Source organism: Mustela nivalis, assembly GCF_964662115.1.
Source record: "Mustela nivalis genome assembly, chromosome: 3".
Taxonomy (NCBI): domain Eukaryota; kingdom Metazoa; phylum Chordata; class Mammalia; order Carnivora; family Mustelidae; genus Mustela; species Mustela nivalis.
This window is the reverse complement of record NC_139022.1, coordinates 168,873,231-168,893,159: the sequence shown is the minus strand read 5'-3', so window position 1 is coordinate 168,893,159 and position 19,929 is coordinate 168,873,231. Positions and strand designations below refer to the sequence as shown.

Below are 19,929 nucleotides of genomic sequence, written 5' to 3'. Positions count from 1 at the left end.
TCATCTATTTTCATTAACGTTACACTCATGCCTGGAACTTGGGCTAAGTCCCCAGTTGGGCGAAAACACTACTGTGTAGACCCAAACCTTCCCTTGGTCACCTTCCAGCTGTGTGAAGCAGGGACCCTCTCAGACCTCCCTGTCTGTTCCTCCAGCAGAACCAGGGGAATGATGAGATCCATCACAAAGGTCTGCTGGGAGTCCATGACATGTGCATAAATGGCGGACATGCAGTAGATGGTCAATACACGTCTGTCCGGTACCCTACACGCGGAGTCTCTATGCCACCGAGGTCATTTACCTTGGTTTTTCTTTTCTTTTCTTTTTCCTCTTTTTCAAAGGGGAAGATGGAATGCCAGCACACTAGTTAATGGGGTCACATACGTTTTTTCTGAGCAACTTAAACTGTTGGTGTTAACTGAAAAAGCTATTGGGTTGTAAGAACCACCCAAGATGACTTTCGTGATCCAAAACACAAAGTCCAAGAACAAAGTGAGGCAGGAGAAAGCGTCCTGCTTGTGATTTATGTGCGTCCCTTTCCAAGCCCACATGAGCTGCTTCCCAGGACATGGAAACTGGCAGGAGGTTCCCGGCTGGAGACACGCCGACGGCGCATCCAAGGGCGACGTGGAAAGAGAAGGCCCTAATGAGCAGCCACCGGCCTTCCTGAAGGCTCAGCAGTTCCAGAGACGGAATCCAGTCTCCAGAGGGCAGCGGAGGAGGAGACAAATGAAGTAACTTGATTTGTTCATACCATACTTGAAAGATGGAAAAAATGATTCAACTCTTTCTTTGGAGTAGCTGCCAGTTTCCAGATAAATTTCTTGAGCTGCGAGTGAGTAAATAATGGAGATCCTCATTTGGGGGAGGGCGGACTGCCAAAGCGCTCAGAGAGCCACGAGGGGCCGGGGTGTGGGGGGAGGGGCGTACTGTCGGAAGGCGGGGCAGGAACAGGTGAGAGCGGGTTGGGTGGACATGGGGGCCCTGGGCCTCCCGGTCTGGGCCTGGTCACATCTGCTGCTACACGGCAGAGTCCATGGTCTTCGGCCACCACAATGTTGGCATCACACTGACTCCACAGGAATATGGAAAGGCCACTGGACGGGAGTCAGAAAAATCTGGATTCCTCGACCAGCCCGGCTTCTTGCTAGTTTTGCACCCTTAGCCTTGTGCCCATGCCTCAGATCTGGTCAACAAGAAGGATGAAGGCGATGTTTCCTTCCATATTCATGGAAGTAAACAGTCCCACGATTCTAAGAGCCTCTTGGCTTCTGAGTGTGAATGGTCGTCCATTACGATACCACAGAATTACCTGAGCTCTCTAGGTAAATCGGAAACAAGTCTGTGTCCACTTCCCTACCCTCCGGCCCCATTCTTTAAAAGGTGACCACAAGTGCCCCCAACCCTAGAAACCACCCTACCTCAGTAGCTGCAGAACTACCACCAAGGTCCCGGGAAACAAAGAGGTTGACGATTGGCCTACTGATCCTCTGTGTGGCCAAGATGAGCGCCAAAGGCCACCAGAAGCTCAGCATCTTTCTTATGGTCGCATCTCCCTGTGTCAAGAAATGGAGATACAAATTCACTAAATTCTAGAAACAGAACAGAAAAAACAATTCAGAGCCAAAGCTTTTCCTTTTGATGTCAATAATGAGTCAATTCATTGTACTTAAAAATAATACAAGGAAAAGCCTCTGTAGCCAAGCCAATTCAGATTAAAATAAAACGTACAGTGTTATTAGAAATTAACTCAGACAGCTGGCAATTTACCGTGAAATCAAAGCACACATTTAAGTTTGATGGATCCAAATCACTCTTTTCCAAACAGGGCAGTTCTAACCCAGAAAGAACTCAATTCCATGGCCTGGAAAACAGGCTGGAAATTGGTTTTTGTTTTAATCACCAAACTGAACTTAACTCTCAGAAGTGAAAAAAAAAATTACTATAATTTATTTCTGCAACCAGTTGGGTCACAATTGTGCCTAATTATTGAGGTATAAATCTATTACCAAGGTTCTTATTCTGAAAGCTCTGACGGAAGTCACGTGAATGTTCAGAAGCATAAAAATGAAAGTATGGTCAAGAAAAGGTGATTTATTGAGAATTCTACAAAACCAAAAGGTGTACAATCTTTAAAGGCTGGCTTTCATGATTTAACTTCGGTTTTGATTCTTCAGAGGGTAAGTCACATCGTGGAACCATGCCAGCCACTCTTATCTCCCCTTGCTGGCGGCTCAGGGTTCGGAGATGGATTGTCACCATCGAGACCCTTTTGATGTGGATGTCCTAGTGACGGAAACAACTAGATCAGACTTTCTTGACAGCCCGCCTCGGATCGAGGTAAGTGGTCAATACAGTTATTGTTCTGTATTATGCCAAGAGTAAGCTGTGCTCAAAGGCAGGATCAGAGGGTGGAGTGTGGGGCCTTCTTTAGGGCTGCGTGGAGTCGTGCGTATCGGCGGCCCCACAGCTAGACGGAGACCAAGCCCAGGGACGTCTGGTACCGATGGGCGGGGTCAACATATACATGTCAGATCCTGCTTGCACTGATGCTGAAACAGTGCTCGGGCCAGTTGGGGAGGCTTATACCCTGCTGGCATCTGCCTCCACTTCTGTCACCTTCCAGGAGGTGGGGGAGCTTCTGAGACACCATCACTGTCTTCCCTCCCTGCACTCCGAGGTCTTGTATCCTACGTGCTGTCTGGGCTCCCGTCTAACTGTTGCTTCTGTGTCGCTCTCATCTACGGGATGGGGCATAATGCAGCTGCTTGAGGGCAGAGAGCAGAGTTCTGTGCTGCCCGTGGTGGCTACACTCTGCTCACACCACAGGAGGCACCCGAATCAGCGACCGTGTCTGGCCAAGGTGGAAAGTATAAAGTACAAACAAAGTCTGGGGTCCTGCTGTGAACTCAGAAATTATCCAAATGCAAGGTTAAATGGGAGCTGTGGGCCCCCAGCTACTTGTTGATCAATATGCAGAACAACTTACTGTTGACAACAGGGGGTACGAAGAACCAAAACTGCCGTAGCTACTCCTCAGCCTGACCTGACCCACTGTGCCTCAGTTTCCCTATATGCAAACAAGGAGGCTAAACCGTGACCTCTCCCAAAGCCATTCACCCCCCCCCCCCCACTCTGTGTCTGCCTCTGGATGTGCCCTGGTGCTGGACATCTCAGGGCACAGGCTTGTATACGGGTCTCCCATTTCCCAGAGGGCCGTCCCCGGATGCACAGACAGGCCGTACCCCCAGCTCCGGTCCGCTCCGGTCGGGGATGATGTCGTGGATGTTCTTGTAGTAGCCCAGGCACAGGGTGGTGCAGCGCACGAGGGCGCCCATGTACAAGGACAGGATGGGGATGAGCAGAGGCTCTCTGCATTCCAGGTGACTGTGCAGTAAGATGGCGACAAACACGACCTGGAGGACGGGAAAACAAAGACATGTCAGAGGGGAGACGACAGAACCCGTCAACGGGCGTGCCTGCTGGCTGCTGGCACCCTGACGAGGTGGACCTCCGAGTGAAAACCTCAGGGCAGATGGGAGGACAGGAGCTGGGGCCGGGGCTCCGTGTGTCCTCAGGGGAACAGCACACAATCGCTTTGCTATATTCCCCTCCAAGGCTCTTCGCTTTTTTTTTTTTTTTTTTTTTAAGATTTTGTTTGACAGAGAGAGAGAGAAAATGCACAAGCAGGGGGAGTAGCAGGTGGAGGGAGAGAGAAGCAGGTTCCCCAATTAGCAGGGAGCTCAATGCGGCGCTCAGTCCCAGGACCCTGGGATCATGACCTGAGCCAAAGGCAGATGCTTAACTAACTGAGCCCCCCAGGCCGGCCTTTTCTAAGACTCTTTGAAGGCAATGATATATCTAGTTACGATCTCATTACAAAACATTTAGACACTTTGTTCCCCAGACCCCCAAAGATGTGGTAGAGTTTTACCGGCTTGAGCCTGGATCCTGATATGCACATGTAATCCACAACGAAGGCCCAAGTCCACAAGGAAAAAGTAGTGGTGATCAGCGGCATATACAGAATAACAGACATTAACATTTGTAAGATGAAGTTTGCTAAAAATGCTGCGAAAAGCACCAGTGTCAATTATTACAAAATAAAGTCAATTAAAGTTTAAAATACTAACTTAAAAAGTGGAAGAGTTCAAAAAATAGAGTCAGGAGAGATTAAAATAATAAAGTATTAATCTCTAATACTTAAATTACTACTTAAATTAATAAAGTATTAAAATTAATACCTTATTATTTTAATCTCTCCTGACTGTATAATCTCTGAAAAAATTTAACAAGTATTTAGCTTTCCTGTCTATAAAAGTCCGAGGAGCAGCCCAGCCTCTATCGAGCCATCCGGGGATTCACACATTCAGAAGACCACTGAAGACAGAAGACCACAAAAATTAACTAACGGGGAGGGGGACACTATTCTGGAGTTCCACTGACTTTTTAAAAAAGATTTTATTTTTAAGCAATCTCCACACCTAATGTGGGGCTTGAACCTACAACCCCGAGATCAAGAGCTACATCCTCCTCTGTCTGAGCTGGCCAGGGGGCGGTGAGCTACCGTGACGTTAATGGCCAAATATCCACGGAACAACAGGGATGCAAAACACACCACCACAGAGTGGTCCTGACCCATGGAGGCTTACCCCCAACACTGCAGTCCCAAGGAATCGGCGATGACCGAAAGTTGAAAAGGAAGCTGGGGACCGAGCATGACGAGCTGGATGAGTGCATTCGGTTGCCGGAAGGAACAGAGAACATCAGGGTTATACAGACTTGTGAGCGCAGTAGAAGTATCAGATGTTGGAGGTGGCTTGTTTGCAATGTGGGCTGCGTCTTATGCCAGCTGTCATTCTCGAACCCAGTACACGAGGCCGATTCGGACTGGGAGCCTCAGGCAGGGCTTGGCCGCATGGACACAACCAGGCTGCAGCGGCACCGACGACGTGAGCAGACACCAGTTGGGGTGGTGCTCACACTCCCGCTCCTGTTCCCCCAAAACGCAGCGGAGCCCACGGATGAAGTCAAGATGCCCGTAACTGGCCCCGTGCCTGTTCCTTTCAAGTGGGACAAGTAGAAAATGCCACTGAAGATGTTGACACAACCTGGGTAAGTCTCACTAGGGACATACAGTATTAGGAACGGAGGACCGGGAGTTCTGTGATGGGGCCCAGACGTGTGGGGATGTGTCTAATGCCTCAAAAGGCTCAATGGAGCCCCCAGGCAAACTCCCGCTTGAGTGTCTCAGCCAGCTGACCGTCCGTCGAGGGTCTCGGCAAGCTGACCATTCGGCACACAGAAACCCACAGTGGAAACAATGACGACCGTGCATAAAGGCTGAAAACTCGCTGTACAAGAAAGGAATACATTGAGGACTGAGCCCTCCACGGCCACATCCAGGAAGGCTCCCAGAGCCGTCAGGATGGCCATGTGAGATGGAGGCCTGCTGGGCAGGGCCACGGAGGAGGATGCGGTTAAGAAGGGAAAGGGGGACACGAGCCAACGAGACGTAAGTGTGGTGATGACAAGAAGGGGTGAGCTATGCAGGCCCGAGGGAGGGGGATGCCCTGGGCCAGCGGCTCTCCCCAGCTCCCCATTTAACAGCTCGATGCCGTGGGGCCCAGCACCCATCCCAGAGCTTCCATCGTCACTGTGGATGGTACTACTCATCAGTTAAAATAGGGTCTTCTGCATTTCAGTCCAGAATTATGATGTTGAGTCTGGTATTACCACCAGAAACATCAGGTGATTCTCCGAGGGGGAACCTACTCTCCTTGGTAAGGATTTTCCCCAGGAGAGTCTGTTCTGCACAGGCCCTGTATGCAGTGCCCGAGAGCCCAGAGATAAACAAGATCGTCGCAGACTCTCCTCCGGGAGCTGACGGTCCAGTGCAGGAGTGGGGACGTGAACCAGACAGGGACACTGAGGAGTGTCCACTGCGGGGGTGGAGGCAGCGAGGCTTTGCTGGGATGGCCCGGCTGCTTCGAGGGAGGGCACCCCGGTGCCACCTGAATCGAGACCTGCAGCCTCGGCTGGGTGTGGCAGGAGTCCGTGGCAGGGACGAGGACGTGAGGCAGAGCAAGTCCTCCTGGGCAGAGGGGCCGAAGCAAAGAGCCCTATGAAAGGGTCCTCTGCCACACCAGGGCCCTAAATGGCGTGCCCGTGGAGGGGGTGGCAGGAGCGAGGGGACGAGAGAAGAGTGCCAGGCCGGCGAGGAAGCACGGGCCAAGGGTCTTGAACGTTGTCACCATGACCAGGATTTTGACTGTTTATCCCAGGAACCCCGGGAAGCAATGTTTAAAGCAGCTTCTGAGCAGCGTGGCCAGGATTTCCAAGAGCAGAGATCACTGTGGCCGCAGAGCGGGGGACGGAAGGAAAGGAGGAGGGGCGGGCCAGAGCAGAGGCCAGTCGGGAGACCTCTCTAGCGGTCCGGGCGGGACGGGGGCTCCTTCGGACTGGGCGAGGGGGTAGTAATGGGGAGCAGAGAGCACATCAAAGATACACCCGGGATTAAAATCGAAAAGGCCTGGTGATGAAGAGGATGGTCCCCAGGCTTCTGACCCGGTGACAGTGCCACGGGTTTGCTCAAAACCGAAACACTCGATAGAGAAGGTATGAATTTGAGCTTAGGGGGCGCCGAGGATCCGACAGGCATACAGATATGTTGTCTGGTGCTCAGAGGACAGGGCGCGGCTGATTCGGGAATTGTTGGTCCTGTTAGAGATGGCACAGACCTAGGGCGTGAATTAGGTTCTTCTCCAACAGAGCACAGCAAGGAGAGAGAAAGCCTCGAGGAACGTCCACATCTTCACATCTGTAGAGGAGGGGCCTCCAGGAGGAGGAGACAGAGCAGGCGCTCGTGCTGCTGAGTTCCAGAGCGAGGCCGCGTTTTGTGCAGGAGGGAGCAGTGAAGGGAGTGCAGAGACGGCCAGGAAGTTGAGGGAACCGTCCCTCGGATCAAGTGACACAGAGGTCATTGGCAAGACCTCCCCCGCACCGCCCGGGGGAGCCGACTTGGAGGTGGTCAAAGGACAGAAGTAGAAAAGAAATGCAGACAGTGAGCAAAACTCCCTTCCTGGAAGTGTGGCTGGGAAGTAACAGAACTGGAGCCCGAGAGGCACACGGGAGCACGAAAAAGCTGCCCTTGTGGTTCTGTTAAAACGGCAGGTGGGTGAGCACGTTTACGCGTTGGGAGGAACGACCCAGGGCAGAGACAACAGGTCTCGGAGAGCCAGCTGGACCCCGTTCTTGAGAAAGTGCAGGTGGAAGCCGCGGTTCTGGGCCAGAGAAGGGGGGCGCCTCGTTTCCCAGAGTGGGGGGAAAACGCAGATGACGCGGGGTTAGGAGGCAGGCTTGTAGGTCTGGGGGCCAGAGGGTGAAGAAATCGGTGGCTTCGACTTTCTCAGGGCAGTGGGAAAGGAGCTCGGCTACTGGGAAGAGGGAGGAGCGGGGGGACCCTCTGACGCAGCTACTGGGTCAGCTGCGGTGAGTGATGAGCGTCGATGCATGGTTCCATCAGCCGCTTGACTTTCTGGGCGCAGGTGGTGAAAGGTGCATTGTGGGAGATTCAGGAGTGCGGCCTGGCCAGGAGGCCGAGATGAAAAGCCAGCGAGCCAAGGGACTGACAGGACGGCAGCAGCGCTGCTGAGCTGGGAGGGAGGCCTCCCGTCCCGGGGCGCTGGGCTGAGTCGGGAGGCAAGGGCTAGGACAGGAGGTCCCAGTAAGATCCAGCAACGCCCTGAGATCGCGCCTGCGGATGCTGAGCAAATATTGACCAGGTGATTGTGAAATACAACAGAAACAGCAATATTCTTCATAAATTCTTTGGCAATCTATTGGAATGTAGCACTATTTTATTTTTAAAGGTTTTGTTTATTTGACAGAGAGAGAGAGGGAGCACCAGCAGGGGGAGCAGCAGAGGGAGAAGAAGATGGAGCAGCAGGCTCTCTGCCGAGCAAGGAGCCCCATGCAGGGCTCGATCCCAGGTCTCCAGGATCATGACCTGAGTCGAAGGCAGATGCTTAACCGACTGAGCCACTCAGGTGCCCCTAGGACATAGCGTTACTGACAGTATTGGTGGCACAGAAAAGCATTACTGCACAGGTAAACCAAACCAAGAGAGCTTCCTTGCACTATGGTGAGAGATCAGTTAGCTTAGTAAAATTTTTTTTAAAGATTTGATGTATTTATTTATTTGAGAGAGAGAGAGGAGTAGGCAAGAGCTGGAGGAGAGGCAGAGGGACAAGCAGAGCCCAAGGCTGGGCTCGATTCCACGACCCTGAGATCAAGATCTGGGCTGAAACCAAGAGTCAGACACTCAACCGAAAGAACTACCCAGGCATCTGAAAAAATGGGAGTTGCCACTGAAAGGCTAGGCATTATAAGCTACTTTCATTTTACCATTGGTGATGACTTGCTATCTCTCTATACCAAGGTGGTATTTGCAGAGGACTTTGCCTGAGACCTGTCTACTCACAAATTCGGTATTGAACAAAATGCTTTCAAGAAACAGAGGACTAAAACTGGGGGTTGGGGAGCAGGGTAATAAAACACTTAGGAACGAACATCGCATTTATTCCTCCAAACTTTCAAACTACAAGGTTTAAAATAACTACTTCACCAGGAATAGCTCGGGGCCAGATGGTATTGAATCCAGCTCCCGTCTCTCTTCCCAACCAGATCTGATCATTCTGCACTTGCGAGCCCTCCCAGCAGGCACCGGCCAGGACGGGGTTTAAAACTGAGAAGGAAAATGGCCGTAGGCGTGCTGGCAAAGCATTTTTCAGAAATCTGGTTTTCCCTTCTACTCCTAGATGCTCACTATATTTATCTCCGGCAGAGTGAAGTTGTGTTTTGTTTGTTTGCCCTTAAAGAAAACACACATCTATAAATATTCCCTGAGTTGCTGATGCCAATGTTGGAAAAGAGAGGTGCGGCCTTAATTTCAAATTAACTGATTAGAGTGAATAAGGCAGTTTAGTTCATCTCTCAGAGGATGGATAAAAGTAAGATCAGGACAAAAATCTCTAATGACTCACAAAGAAAATTAACAAAACTATATCCAGAGAGGACGTGAACGAGTGTCCAGGCATACGCATGTGTGAGCAAACACACACACACACACACACACACACACACACACATGCACACAGTGTTAACAGGAATTAATTTAAATTACTTTCAATAGTGATTCTTGGAGTAAATGCAATTAATTTGGAAATGTAATTGTTGGTCTTTAGGGAGGTACTAATGGTCTGACAGTAGATTATTTCAAAAAGGTGGCCACCAGACTAGCTTGTATGATGGGGGGAAACCAGGCAGAAATGCATGGGAATGCTCATAGACTGGAACCGAGAACTGGGAAAGGAGCTTAAAAATCAGCCCATCCCCCTCCTCTGTGAAGAAACGGTTCTCCCGAACCCCTGATTGTAGGAACTAGGGCTGATTTATAGATTACGGGAATTACATCTAATTTTCTGCTGAAATTTTCATGCAGGATCCTGAGTGGCAGAAGAAAGGAAGTAACGTGGAGAGCTGGGGCTGCTGCCAGCGCCGGGCTCCACAGAAAGGGCAACGTCGGCCTTCCTCTCAGAGCACGTCCAGCCTCCTGGCTTTTGTGAAATGTGGGCTAATGACGCAGGAAGGGCAGCCGTGTGTGGCGTCTACACGAGAAACGACATGGAAGAATTCCCAAGAGCTCCCTCTAGAGCCAAGGGACAGACCGTGTATTGGGAGACCACACGGGAGACCAAGTGTGCCCCCAGCTGGTGCCCACTGACCACCAGACACATGTGTGCTGAGGCCCGATGGCCATGTCACAGGCGAGTTCTGTAAGCCTCAGGGCCCACACATCTGACGCTGAATGTCAATTCCTACCCCCTCCTTCTCGCAGGGTTAGACGTGCGTCTCCTACAAGAGGTCTCATGCTCCCCCCCTGTTCAACACACCTTCCCTGATGTCCACGTTCGGCTGGAGTAAGGCAGGAAGGCCCCCGCAGAGGGAATGCACGTCAGCGAGGCAGGAGGGGGGCTCCGGGGAGCTCCGATGGACACACAGACCGTACTAACCTGAGCGATGACATCGGAGATCGAGGCACATCCCACCAGGAAACTGTATTTGTGTTTGAGGAGAATGCCAGCATGGGTCCACGCCTGCCGGGATGAAGAGAATCTGGCATGAGAGACACCGTCGGGATCAGATGACTTCTGGCCGTTAGGATTTACTGGGCAATCTGGAAATAGACTGCTACAACCCCCCACCCCCACCCCAGAACCTTCGGAGCCCAGGACAAACCTTCCGTTGGTCAAATGACCATAACTTGGCCTGGTGGCTAGGTCCGCGTTAGATTTCTAAGTGGAATCAGTGACTGCACAGGATTTACTTAGTACAGGGGGTAAGGCGGACCAGGGCACTCACTAGCTTTCCTGGCAGGGAAGCTAGATGGATACCAAGAACGGAGGGAACACCCTCTCTCTCTGGGGCAGCCGGAATGACAAGGCAGAAACATTCGCCCTCCGCGAGGCGTGTCATAACGAGGGCTCCAGCTCGGTTCCGAGTTATTATAGTCATTACAGGTTCTCATCAAACCATGAGGGCTCTACTCTTTCCTTCTCTTCAAGTTGGGGCAGGATCTGATCTGACACTTTGCCTCTGAGGGAGATGAAGAGGAAGGTTCTCGGGGGGAGCAGACTATGGAAAGCCCGGGGGGCCGGTGAGTTTGGAGTTCTGAAGTCCAAGGCAGAATCTGTGTGAGCATCACCCTTCTGACCCGGAAAGGCCACTGCGGACCGACACGGCAGTAACATTTCGTGTGAGCTTCGCGCCATCAGACAAATACGATTTATTCCCGAGGTCTCTGTCGGGACTCCTGTACAGTAGCTGCCCCATCTACTTCCTCCCTCAGCTCACAGGTCTCGAGGTGCCAGACGTGGAAAGAGACGCCAGCTGTCGATAACATTTGCAAACAGTGGCTTGTGGGCCCCTTTGGTTGACCAAAGCCATCGGGATGATCAGCTTTGTGGTTTTCAAACATTCTCTCTCTAACCAGGGGTAGGTGTGCAGGGGTGTGTGCTTGGGAAGATGACCTGGCTTTTTATCAATGTTCATTATTTTGTTTTTCACGAACGGTCTCTTACTGCTGGGTCTTTGGGGGCCGCTGATGATGAAACAGAAAAGTAAAGGGTGTTAATCCCCAATGTTCTGGTGTTACGCTGAGTTTTAGAAACTCTCTCACGGCAAAGAAATACAGCTGAAGGGAAATGGAACATGGGGCACACGGATTCGCTTTTAGTCCCAAGTCCCTGAAATCACGTATCACTGTAATTCTGTGTGTCCACAGAGCCCCCATGCAGATGGGGGCAGGCCTCAGAGCAGTATCGGGCCTCTGTCTAGGAAGTTGGGCTTCTACTGTTTCCTGATTCCAAGCACTATGGGGCGCCCTTAGGTCAGCATGGGGCACTGTTAGGGAATCCAGTTCTAGGAAATCAAGCCTCTTTGTCCTTTTTTTTTTTTGGAGTACGTGTCAATTGCCAGGGTAAATACAGAGTAAATTTCTTACTTGGTGATAAGTAAGAAAAAGAAAATCCAGGTACCAGTGCTCCGATGGCCCAATTCTTCCACCAACCCTGCCGCCACACCAACTGACAATCGGAGCCTTGGCGTGAAAACTGTGAGTTCAAGGTCACCATGCAGACTGGTGGGAAGCAGTCAGAGATTCCATGAGGCCACGTCCATAAGCTAACTGCAGGCGGTATAGCACTCCTGATACCATCGGAGAAGGTGGACCACACGCAGTTGACCTTGGCTCATTCCTCCAAGGATGTGGGGGTTGGCCTCACCTTACTGTGGATGGATGCCCATTTACCTCACGCATCTACAGTATGTGAAACTTGAGGGGCGGGGTGCTGAAAAACTGTACAGAGGAACGTATTTTTAAGTCTCCCCCCCAAAATAATTTAAAATGGAACCTAAAGAAGAGGTTTATTTCCCAGCATTGGACATTACTGACGATGTGTGTGTGTGTGTATAAAATACATATTTTTATTTTGGTTAAATCTCTTCTATAATTCTCAATAGCACAGAGGAATAGAGAAAAAGCATTCTCTGAGAACTCTCCCGTATCATGACAAAGAATTTAATCTATGGAAGTGAGCCACCCTTAGTAATGTAGTAAAGCTGGGTACTAAAGTCATGAAAGCCTATCCATATTTTCCAGAGATTCTCATTCTAAAATGCTTTTGGGTGCTTAAGCCACACAAATGGTGAGTTTATCAGAAAGCTGTCCTGATCCCTTGATCCTGACTATATCAGGAAAGAACTTTATATTTAAATACAGCTTTCAAATAGGCTCTCTTGCCTCTTGCTAGAACTTTGTGGCAAGTACGACAATTCTCATCAAATAAATGGCCAAGATAGGCCGGTTACGAGTCTGGGGCCAGCTAGAAACCTTCTGTACTGCTGGTGGGCTTATAAAATGATAGAGCTGCCACGGAGATCAGGATGACGGTCCCTCAAAAATTAAACATAGAATTATGATATAATCCAGCAATTTTACTTCTGGCTCTCTACCCAAAAAGGATTAAACAGGGAGCTCAAGGAGGTATTGTATACCCATGTTCATAACCCATTATAGAAATAGCCAAACGGTAGAAATCACCCAGGTGTCCACTGATGGAGGAATGGATGAACCAAATGGGGGTCTACGGCTAAAATGGTAAATTTAGGTTAAGTAACACCATCACTTTTTTTTTTTTAAAGAAGTGTCCACAATTACTCACCATTGCATCCATAAAAGGGAAGGCAGCGAGATACAGGAAGGCCCGTCTCGTTTTGCTGCCCACAGACTCATCCACATGGTGCAGTTTATTGATAATGTAGTAGCCTAAGTCACTATAAGCTGTAAAGGGCCAAAAAACATACAGATCAATATTTAGAAAAAGTTATCTTTTAGGCTTTTTATCTCAAAAGTGCAAAAACAATGTTAGATGTAATATTTGGGTTTCTTTCTTTCTTTCTTTTTTTTGTTGTTGTAGAAAAATGAGAAAATTAGATGAGCAAATGGAAAAAAGATCATATCCGATCTTACCCCTCTGCTCAGCGGGGGTCCCGGTGAATGCTCTGGGTTCTAACAGCCCAGCTCTTTTATGGGGATGTGGTGGGCGCGTGCTGTGGGGTATGTGTGAGTTTTAACATGAACGTAGGATCATTCCATATATATATTCTTTTGTAAGCCATGGCCATCTTTCCGTGATTTGCTCCCACATTTTAATGATTGCAATGAATTCCTTTTTGTGGGTTTACTCGGCATCAATTACTCAGTCTTCTATTATGCATTTAGGATGCGTCCATTAATTTGACATCATGAAAGGGCACTTGATGGATCATTTGGAAGCTAAATGTTTATATGGAGCAGTACTTACTAAGAGGAAATTCCCAGATCGTGATACGCCTTTTTCTTTTCTTTTCCTTTTTTTTTTTTTTTTCAAGAGAGGAAAGGGAAGAGGGAGAGGGAGAGGATGTCAAGCAGACTCCCCACCGCGTGCAGAGCCTGACCCAGGGCTCAGTCTCACGACCCTGGAATCATGACCGGAGCCAAAACCGAGAGTCGGATGCTTAACCACCGGCGTCCCCCGGGTGCCCCTGTGAATATGTCTTTTCAATAAAAAAATGGAAAGCCTTTTCACCGCTTGCGATTTGTTTTGTTTCCCCCTTTGGGAGGAGCGTGCTGGTGTTGAACTGACACAGAGCGAATGAACCGGCAGCCGCGGGACGGATACAAAGGAAGGAAGAGGAAGGTCTTTCTAGCGGATTAGCTAGGCACTCTGGCAGCTGCTGTCAGCAAAGATGAAATAAACTAAGAGATTTTCACCTCATTGATAGATGATTAGACTATATCGAAAACCAACAATCTTTGTGTTTTCATACCGTTTTACTTGGCGGTTTAATAGCACCGTTCCTGCTGTTTTCATTTTTCTATAAATACGAATATTAATGCAGTGGACAACTATAAAGCTGCTTTGAAATCGGAACGGAGACAGAATGCAGCGAGAGTCTCATTTTAGGTGAATAATAAGATCCTTCTCTCCACTTCAAAGTGTGGGGGATGACTTGGACCCCTGTGAACTCAGAAGAAACCGATAGTAAAGAAAGAAGCTTCCACTCCTTTTCGGCGGATTAGTCCTGCCTCATGAGAACTTTCAGTCAAGTCTTCAGTATGATCTCATGGATATTTACATGCACAAGTGGGAATCCCAGATGCGGAAGGAAAGCGATTTCGAGGCGTGGGGGTGTGTGGAGCGGGCAGGACATCCCGAGAACGGGGGGATGGGCGAGGCCCTCTAAGGAGGGGCAGGGGGAGAACCAAAAGGTGAGCCGCTAGGGGAGCAAACATGTCAGGTGTGGGGCGTGGTGGGGCCAGCCGAGCCACTGAGGCAGCGAGAAGGGAAATCCGGGAGGGAGTGTGTCGCAGGGCAGAAAGAGCAAAGACCTGGGAAGTTGGGACGAGGAGGGCAGGACGCAGCTGTGAGGTCCACGCTGGGATCCGAGGGCGCACAGACGAGATTCGAGGAGCAGATTAGAGAAAGCTTGACCTGACCCTGGGAGGCTCAGGGGAGGGGCAGGGCGGGAGCCCCACAGCCCACCTTCCCCGCCTGGTGCGAGGCGCTCAGACCCAGAGAAAGCGGACAGATGGAGACTCAAGGCCCTGGTGAAGACGTTCCTTAAGCAGGTGAATGGTGTACTTGGGGCACTGAAACCCGCAGGTTTTGTCTCAGAGTTTATTGTTGCTGCTGATCACGTGTACATTCGTTTCATTCAGCCGGGAACCAGCCACTGTGCTGGGACCTGCCAGGGGGGCACTCATCCCCAGCCCAAAGACTGTCCCACCCTCGCGGACAGAAGCTGCTGGCAGGTCAAGGCAGCCGAGCTGGCTGAGACGGGCAACGCCGTGCCAGGGGCGAGAGCCGGGCAGCTAGGAATAGCTCATGGGCTGAAATTCCAGGGTCAAGGTTAGAGCCCACAGACAAGGCCACGGAGTGCACTTGATGGACTCTGAGAGCAGGGAAGGCCGAGATCTAGAGGTGAGACAGGATGAGTGAGCCATGTCCCTGGGGACGGCAGAATGTGACCTTCTTCGGTGACAGGGTCATTGCAGCTCTAATTAGGAAAGATGAAGTCACACTGGAGCAGCGTGGGCCCCCAATCCGATATAACTGGGATCCTTTTAAGAAGGGGAAATCTGGACTCAGACGTGGACACACACAAGGAGAACGCCTCGTGGATGTGAAGGCAGAGATGGGGGGGCGGGGTGCGGGATGCGTCCACACCCCCAGGAAGGCTCAAGGTTGCCAGCAAGCCACCGAAGCTTCCAGAGAGTCCCGGGGTGGGCATCAGCCCCGCTGACAGCTTGAGCGTCCAGCCTCCAGCCCTGGGAGATGATACATCGCCCTTGTCTCAGCTCCCAGTCCGTGGTGCATCATTAGCACAAGCTCAGCAAAGTCACACAGGTGGCTTCTGAGAACGGGAGAATGATTTCCCGGGAGACTCTGGGACCCACGAGTCTGAGCTGCCGAGAGCCCGGCGTGCCATCTGCTTGTGAGGCCCCGGACGACAGAGATCGATACATATCTGCTTCTCTACCTTCTGCAGATAGACCTCAGTGTACCTACTGATTAGAATATTTTAGTGAAAATGTTAAAAACAGTGCCTCTCAGCGAGAGGATAAGGAAGACGGACTGAAGGAGGCTGGGTGGGGAGCTCCGCGGGCCAAGCTTTCTGACTCTGCCTCTCCCGCCCCTTTGCTTTTTCTAGTCTGCAGCTGGTCCTGCGCTCCTGTGCCCTTGAGCGGTCTCTGGCCGGAGCCGTTGGCTGGGGGTAATTTGTTGAAAGTGCTTTGCACAGAGTCCATAATTACCAGGCTGGCTGCCCTAACATTCAGGGACGGTCGACTTCTATCAACTGCCCCACCTCGACCGTTCTGAGACAGCTTCTATTCCTTCTGAAGGGCAGAACACTCAAAAGAAAAATTAAACAAGGCTTCTGAACAAGACATAAACAGATTTCATGACGTGGCCGCAGCAGGGAGGACACAGGCCTGACCTTTTTATAGGTAGACAGCTTTCGGCCCCACCCAAAGGAGAAGAAACCAGAAGGGCCATTCAAATCCCCAGCCCTGGGCCCATCAGGGTGACCGACTCTTTCCAGAATGAGTGGTTCTCAGGCTTGCTCACCTAGTAGTTACCCGTGCCTGTTGCAAAATGCCTCGAAATATTAACACTAATCAAGGCAAGTCTATACACCTCTTTTCCTCTGGGAATTGAGGGGAAAGCCTTCTTCTGATTCTAGTAAGAGAATAATACGTGCATTTCCAAGAGGTGATTTGAGAACCTTTATTCTCATTCAAATTCCTAAGTTCCCATGCTTAAAAGTCTTAAAAGTATTCCTGCGACCCTGGTGGCAGGTATTAAGGAGGCACATATTGCATGGAGCACTGGGTGTGGTGCATAAACAATGAATCTTGGAACACTGAAAATAAAAATTAAATTTAAAAAAATAATAAGGAGGGGCACCTGGGTGGCTCAGTGGGTTAAGCCTCTGCCTTCAGCTCAGGTCATGATCTCAGGGTCCTAGGATCGAGCCCCACATCGGGTGCTCTACTCAGCAGGGAGCCTGCTTCCTCCTCTCTCTCTGCCTGCCTCTCTGCTTACTTGTGATCTCTGTCTGTCAAGTAAATAAATAAAATCTTAAAAAAAAAATAAGGAAAAAAAAAGTACTACTGATTATGCCATGGACTTCTCTGTTTACTACTAGGCTTTTCACAGAGGCAGATAACCTGACCCTCTGTGTTTCTAATGAATCATTTCAAAAGTGTGTGTGCTTCTATGGCTGATATTTAAATCACTTCCACACATAGGGTCGAACAACTTTTATGCATAAGGCACTGTGCCAGCAAACCCGGCTGTGCAGAGGCTGCGTACTGGCACGGGCGTGGGACACAGACATCGGACACCCCTCTAGAGTCCCCATTGTGCAACCGTTATCTGGAACATACAGGTGTGGGAAGTACAAGCGCCACCCAGGCCTTGGAAATATATCGTAAATCCACGCATAAAGTAAGTACAGTGTATGTGAGATTTTAACACAAGAACGTAAATGTGATCTCACTGGTGTCGAGTCTCTGTGGAGTGGGTATTTTGTAATAATTTACCGCATGCCTGACCTCCGTCCACGTTCCGAGCTCACCGAGCCTGTGGCCGGTTCAAGGTAACCCCGAGCTGTGATCTTACTGTCGGCTCTGTCTCTGTAGCCGGTTTTCCCGTTCCAATACCGCATGATATCTTGCTTCTCTCTAGAGATGTGCCTTATTTGTATCTGAATTCCCAGGATCTGCCCACTGTTTGCCACAGAGTCAGTGTTCAATATATACTGATTAAACAAATGCATGAATCCATCATCCCCAAAGAAGTGACTGGGGTAGACCGATTGCAAAATGTTCCCGATTTTTCTCTCCTGCCTATATCCCTGCTCGGCAATATTTCATGGTTCCTCTGGTGCAAAGCTGGAGTGTGTTTCCCTACCGCCTTGAACCTGGGCTGGCCTGGGATTTGTCTTGGTCGGTCATGCACGGTAGCAGTGATGGCGGCCACTTCCAGTTCTTGGCCTCATAAGGCCTTGTAGGCCTCTATCTTCTCACTTGGGGTATTGCCACAGCTGTCCACACAAGCTCAGGCTGCTGGAAGAGAGCCCAGCTATCCCAGCAGAGGCCATCGGCCCAGCCCCTGCTGGCTGACAGCCCCCCAGTGAGTCCCGCCTCCTGATTCTCAGCAGAGCACAGAGGCATGAGCACAGTGAGTCCAAAAGAACCGGCCAGCCAGCCCCTGGTCTGGTGAGCAAGAATAAATGCTGTGTTTTGAGTCACTGAGTATTGGGGGGTTTGTTACAGAGCGATATGTTTTGAGACTACGCTAAAACTGTGCCTGTCTAGCACCCTTGTTAGTTTCAGTGATACCCACCTGTACCCTTTCCAGGATGGGTCTGTAACCCATGAATAATGGAAACATTGTTGGAGATGGGAAGACTGACAATGGACCCACTTTAGAAGTTACTGGAAGAACTCTGGAACTTGCTCCCCTAAGCGGTGCTCACTGCCCAGGCTGCTCTGGAACATGGAAGAGGCCTTACAGGTCACTTGAGAATCAAGTGTAGACCAAGAAAACAGCCACAGCCATGGTTTCTCCATCTGTGTGAATTAGGTGTACAGATACTACTAACTTCATGCGGGGGAAATTTACCTGGACCCAAATTAACCAAGTACATACATGGTCAGCAAGCTTTCCTCTTTTACAGATTAATTAAGAGGGGGATGTGGGAGCACACCTACATCCTGACCACTGACCTAAATTAAGGTTTGGTCTTGGCAAACCCCAAGCCCTGCAATTTAAAAAAGTGGTGTCTCACAGATGAGCCCATAACAACAGGAGCGGCCACAATTTAGCTAAAATGAGACACTTATTGGCAGCTGCCCAACAAAGACCAAGAACCAAAAGCCAGAATGACTCCCAAGGCTCCTGCAGTTTGGATACTGAGAGCCAGGCTCTGGTGCAGAGAGAACAGACACAAACTTTTGGGTCAGTAGATCTTCTAGAATTCCAAGAATCTGCTTAGAACAACAGCTAAATCCATCCGGGATGTAGAACCGTTTTGATTCACACGTAAGATTTTATAATTGTTTTAAAATGGAAAATTTTAGACTGGACTTGAAAAATGATGCTGATTTTCATCTCGATGACCACATGTTCCTCACTCCAGTTTCAATGACACAGGACGCTCAGCTTTGTTCTTCTGTGATGTCTGGCGCCCTGTAATTAGCTATTAGTCCCAAAGCCTTATTCAACTATGACTAAAGCAGGGAATGTAAGGCTTATTTAAGAAATCCAAATAAAGAGTGATAGCAAAGGGGAACTAATTTACCCATTTCGACACAAATTAATCTAGACCTACTCATTCCACGTCTGGAATTTCTCTGAGGCATGTACCATCTTTGAAAGTGACTTAGATCCAATCTAGCTGCAGGACGTTTCTTCAAAGCACATCCATAAGTTAGTATTCAGGGCGTGAGCTGAAGGAAGAAGAGCATCTCCTCTGAACCCCAGGCCCTGAAGCTTTGCGCCCAAATTAAATGATCAATATCAACACTTTGCCTGAAAATCTGGCCCGTGAGTAGCAGCCTCTCATGTTTTCATACTGTTCTCAGCACAAAAGCTTGTGCTACATTTGAGAGGAAAACCAAAAGGGGTCTCATGGCATTTACCTTCAGATTCAAGTTTGTGTGAGCAATCATTAGCTGCCATCTGAATACACCATTAATAGTCTGGGTTCATTTCCCGGCTCCTTTATTCACCACTGACATTCACGGAGCTCATACAGCTGGTGCCGTTTGGGAGGTACACAATGGATTTATGAGGTGTTATTTCACGGATTTTATGCAACTGGGCCCAAATAGATGTGACACTCAATTTTCATGCCCGGTAAGCTGAGCTGTTTTAAAGCCAAGGAGCTCTGAAGTCAGGCTCTTACAGTTTAATTGCCCCCCCAGGAGGTAGCAGAAGCAGGACTGAGGCTCCAGAGGAAGTCCTTTTCCAAGGTCTTGGTCCATCTCTCTGCAGGTCGCTGTACGTATGATATAGTTTTCTTATTTTTTCATGGAAAGAATGTTATGCCATAGTATTTAGTCTCATCTTTGGATAAAACAGACTAGTGAGCCCCTAAAATAAGTTAACTTTAATACCTACAACAATCTGTTTTATTTATTTACTACATAAAATAATCATTTGTTCTCACTGCTGATAAGCATCAATCTTAATAAAAAACCATTCTGTTTTTATTTTTGAGTCTGTGTCATAAAGCGTGTGTGTCTCTAGGAAGCCT

General features: G+C 49.6%; 1 protein-coding gene across 1 annotated transcript in view; it reads right to left on the bottom strand.

The window, feature by feature from the left end:
- Positions 1–19,929, bottom strand: part of ANKH (ANKH inorganic pyrophosphate transport regulator) — a 124,797-nt gene that overhangs the window by 32,725 nt on the left and 72,143 nt on the right. Inside the window, exons 3-6 of the mRNA XM_082723311.1 lie at positions 12,783–12,901; positions 10,074–10,157; positions 3,246–3,416; positions 1,422–1,556 (exon numbers count right to left, since the gene is read on the bottom strand). Coding sequence (XP_082579437.1) covers positions 1,422–1,556; positions 3,246–3,416; positions 10,074–10,157; positions 12,783–12,901 — 509 coding nt within the window. The remainder of the gene's footprint in view (positions 1–1,421; positions 1,557–3,245; positions 3,417–10,073; positions 10,158–12,782; positions 12,902–19,929) is intronic.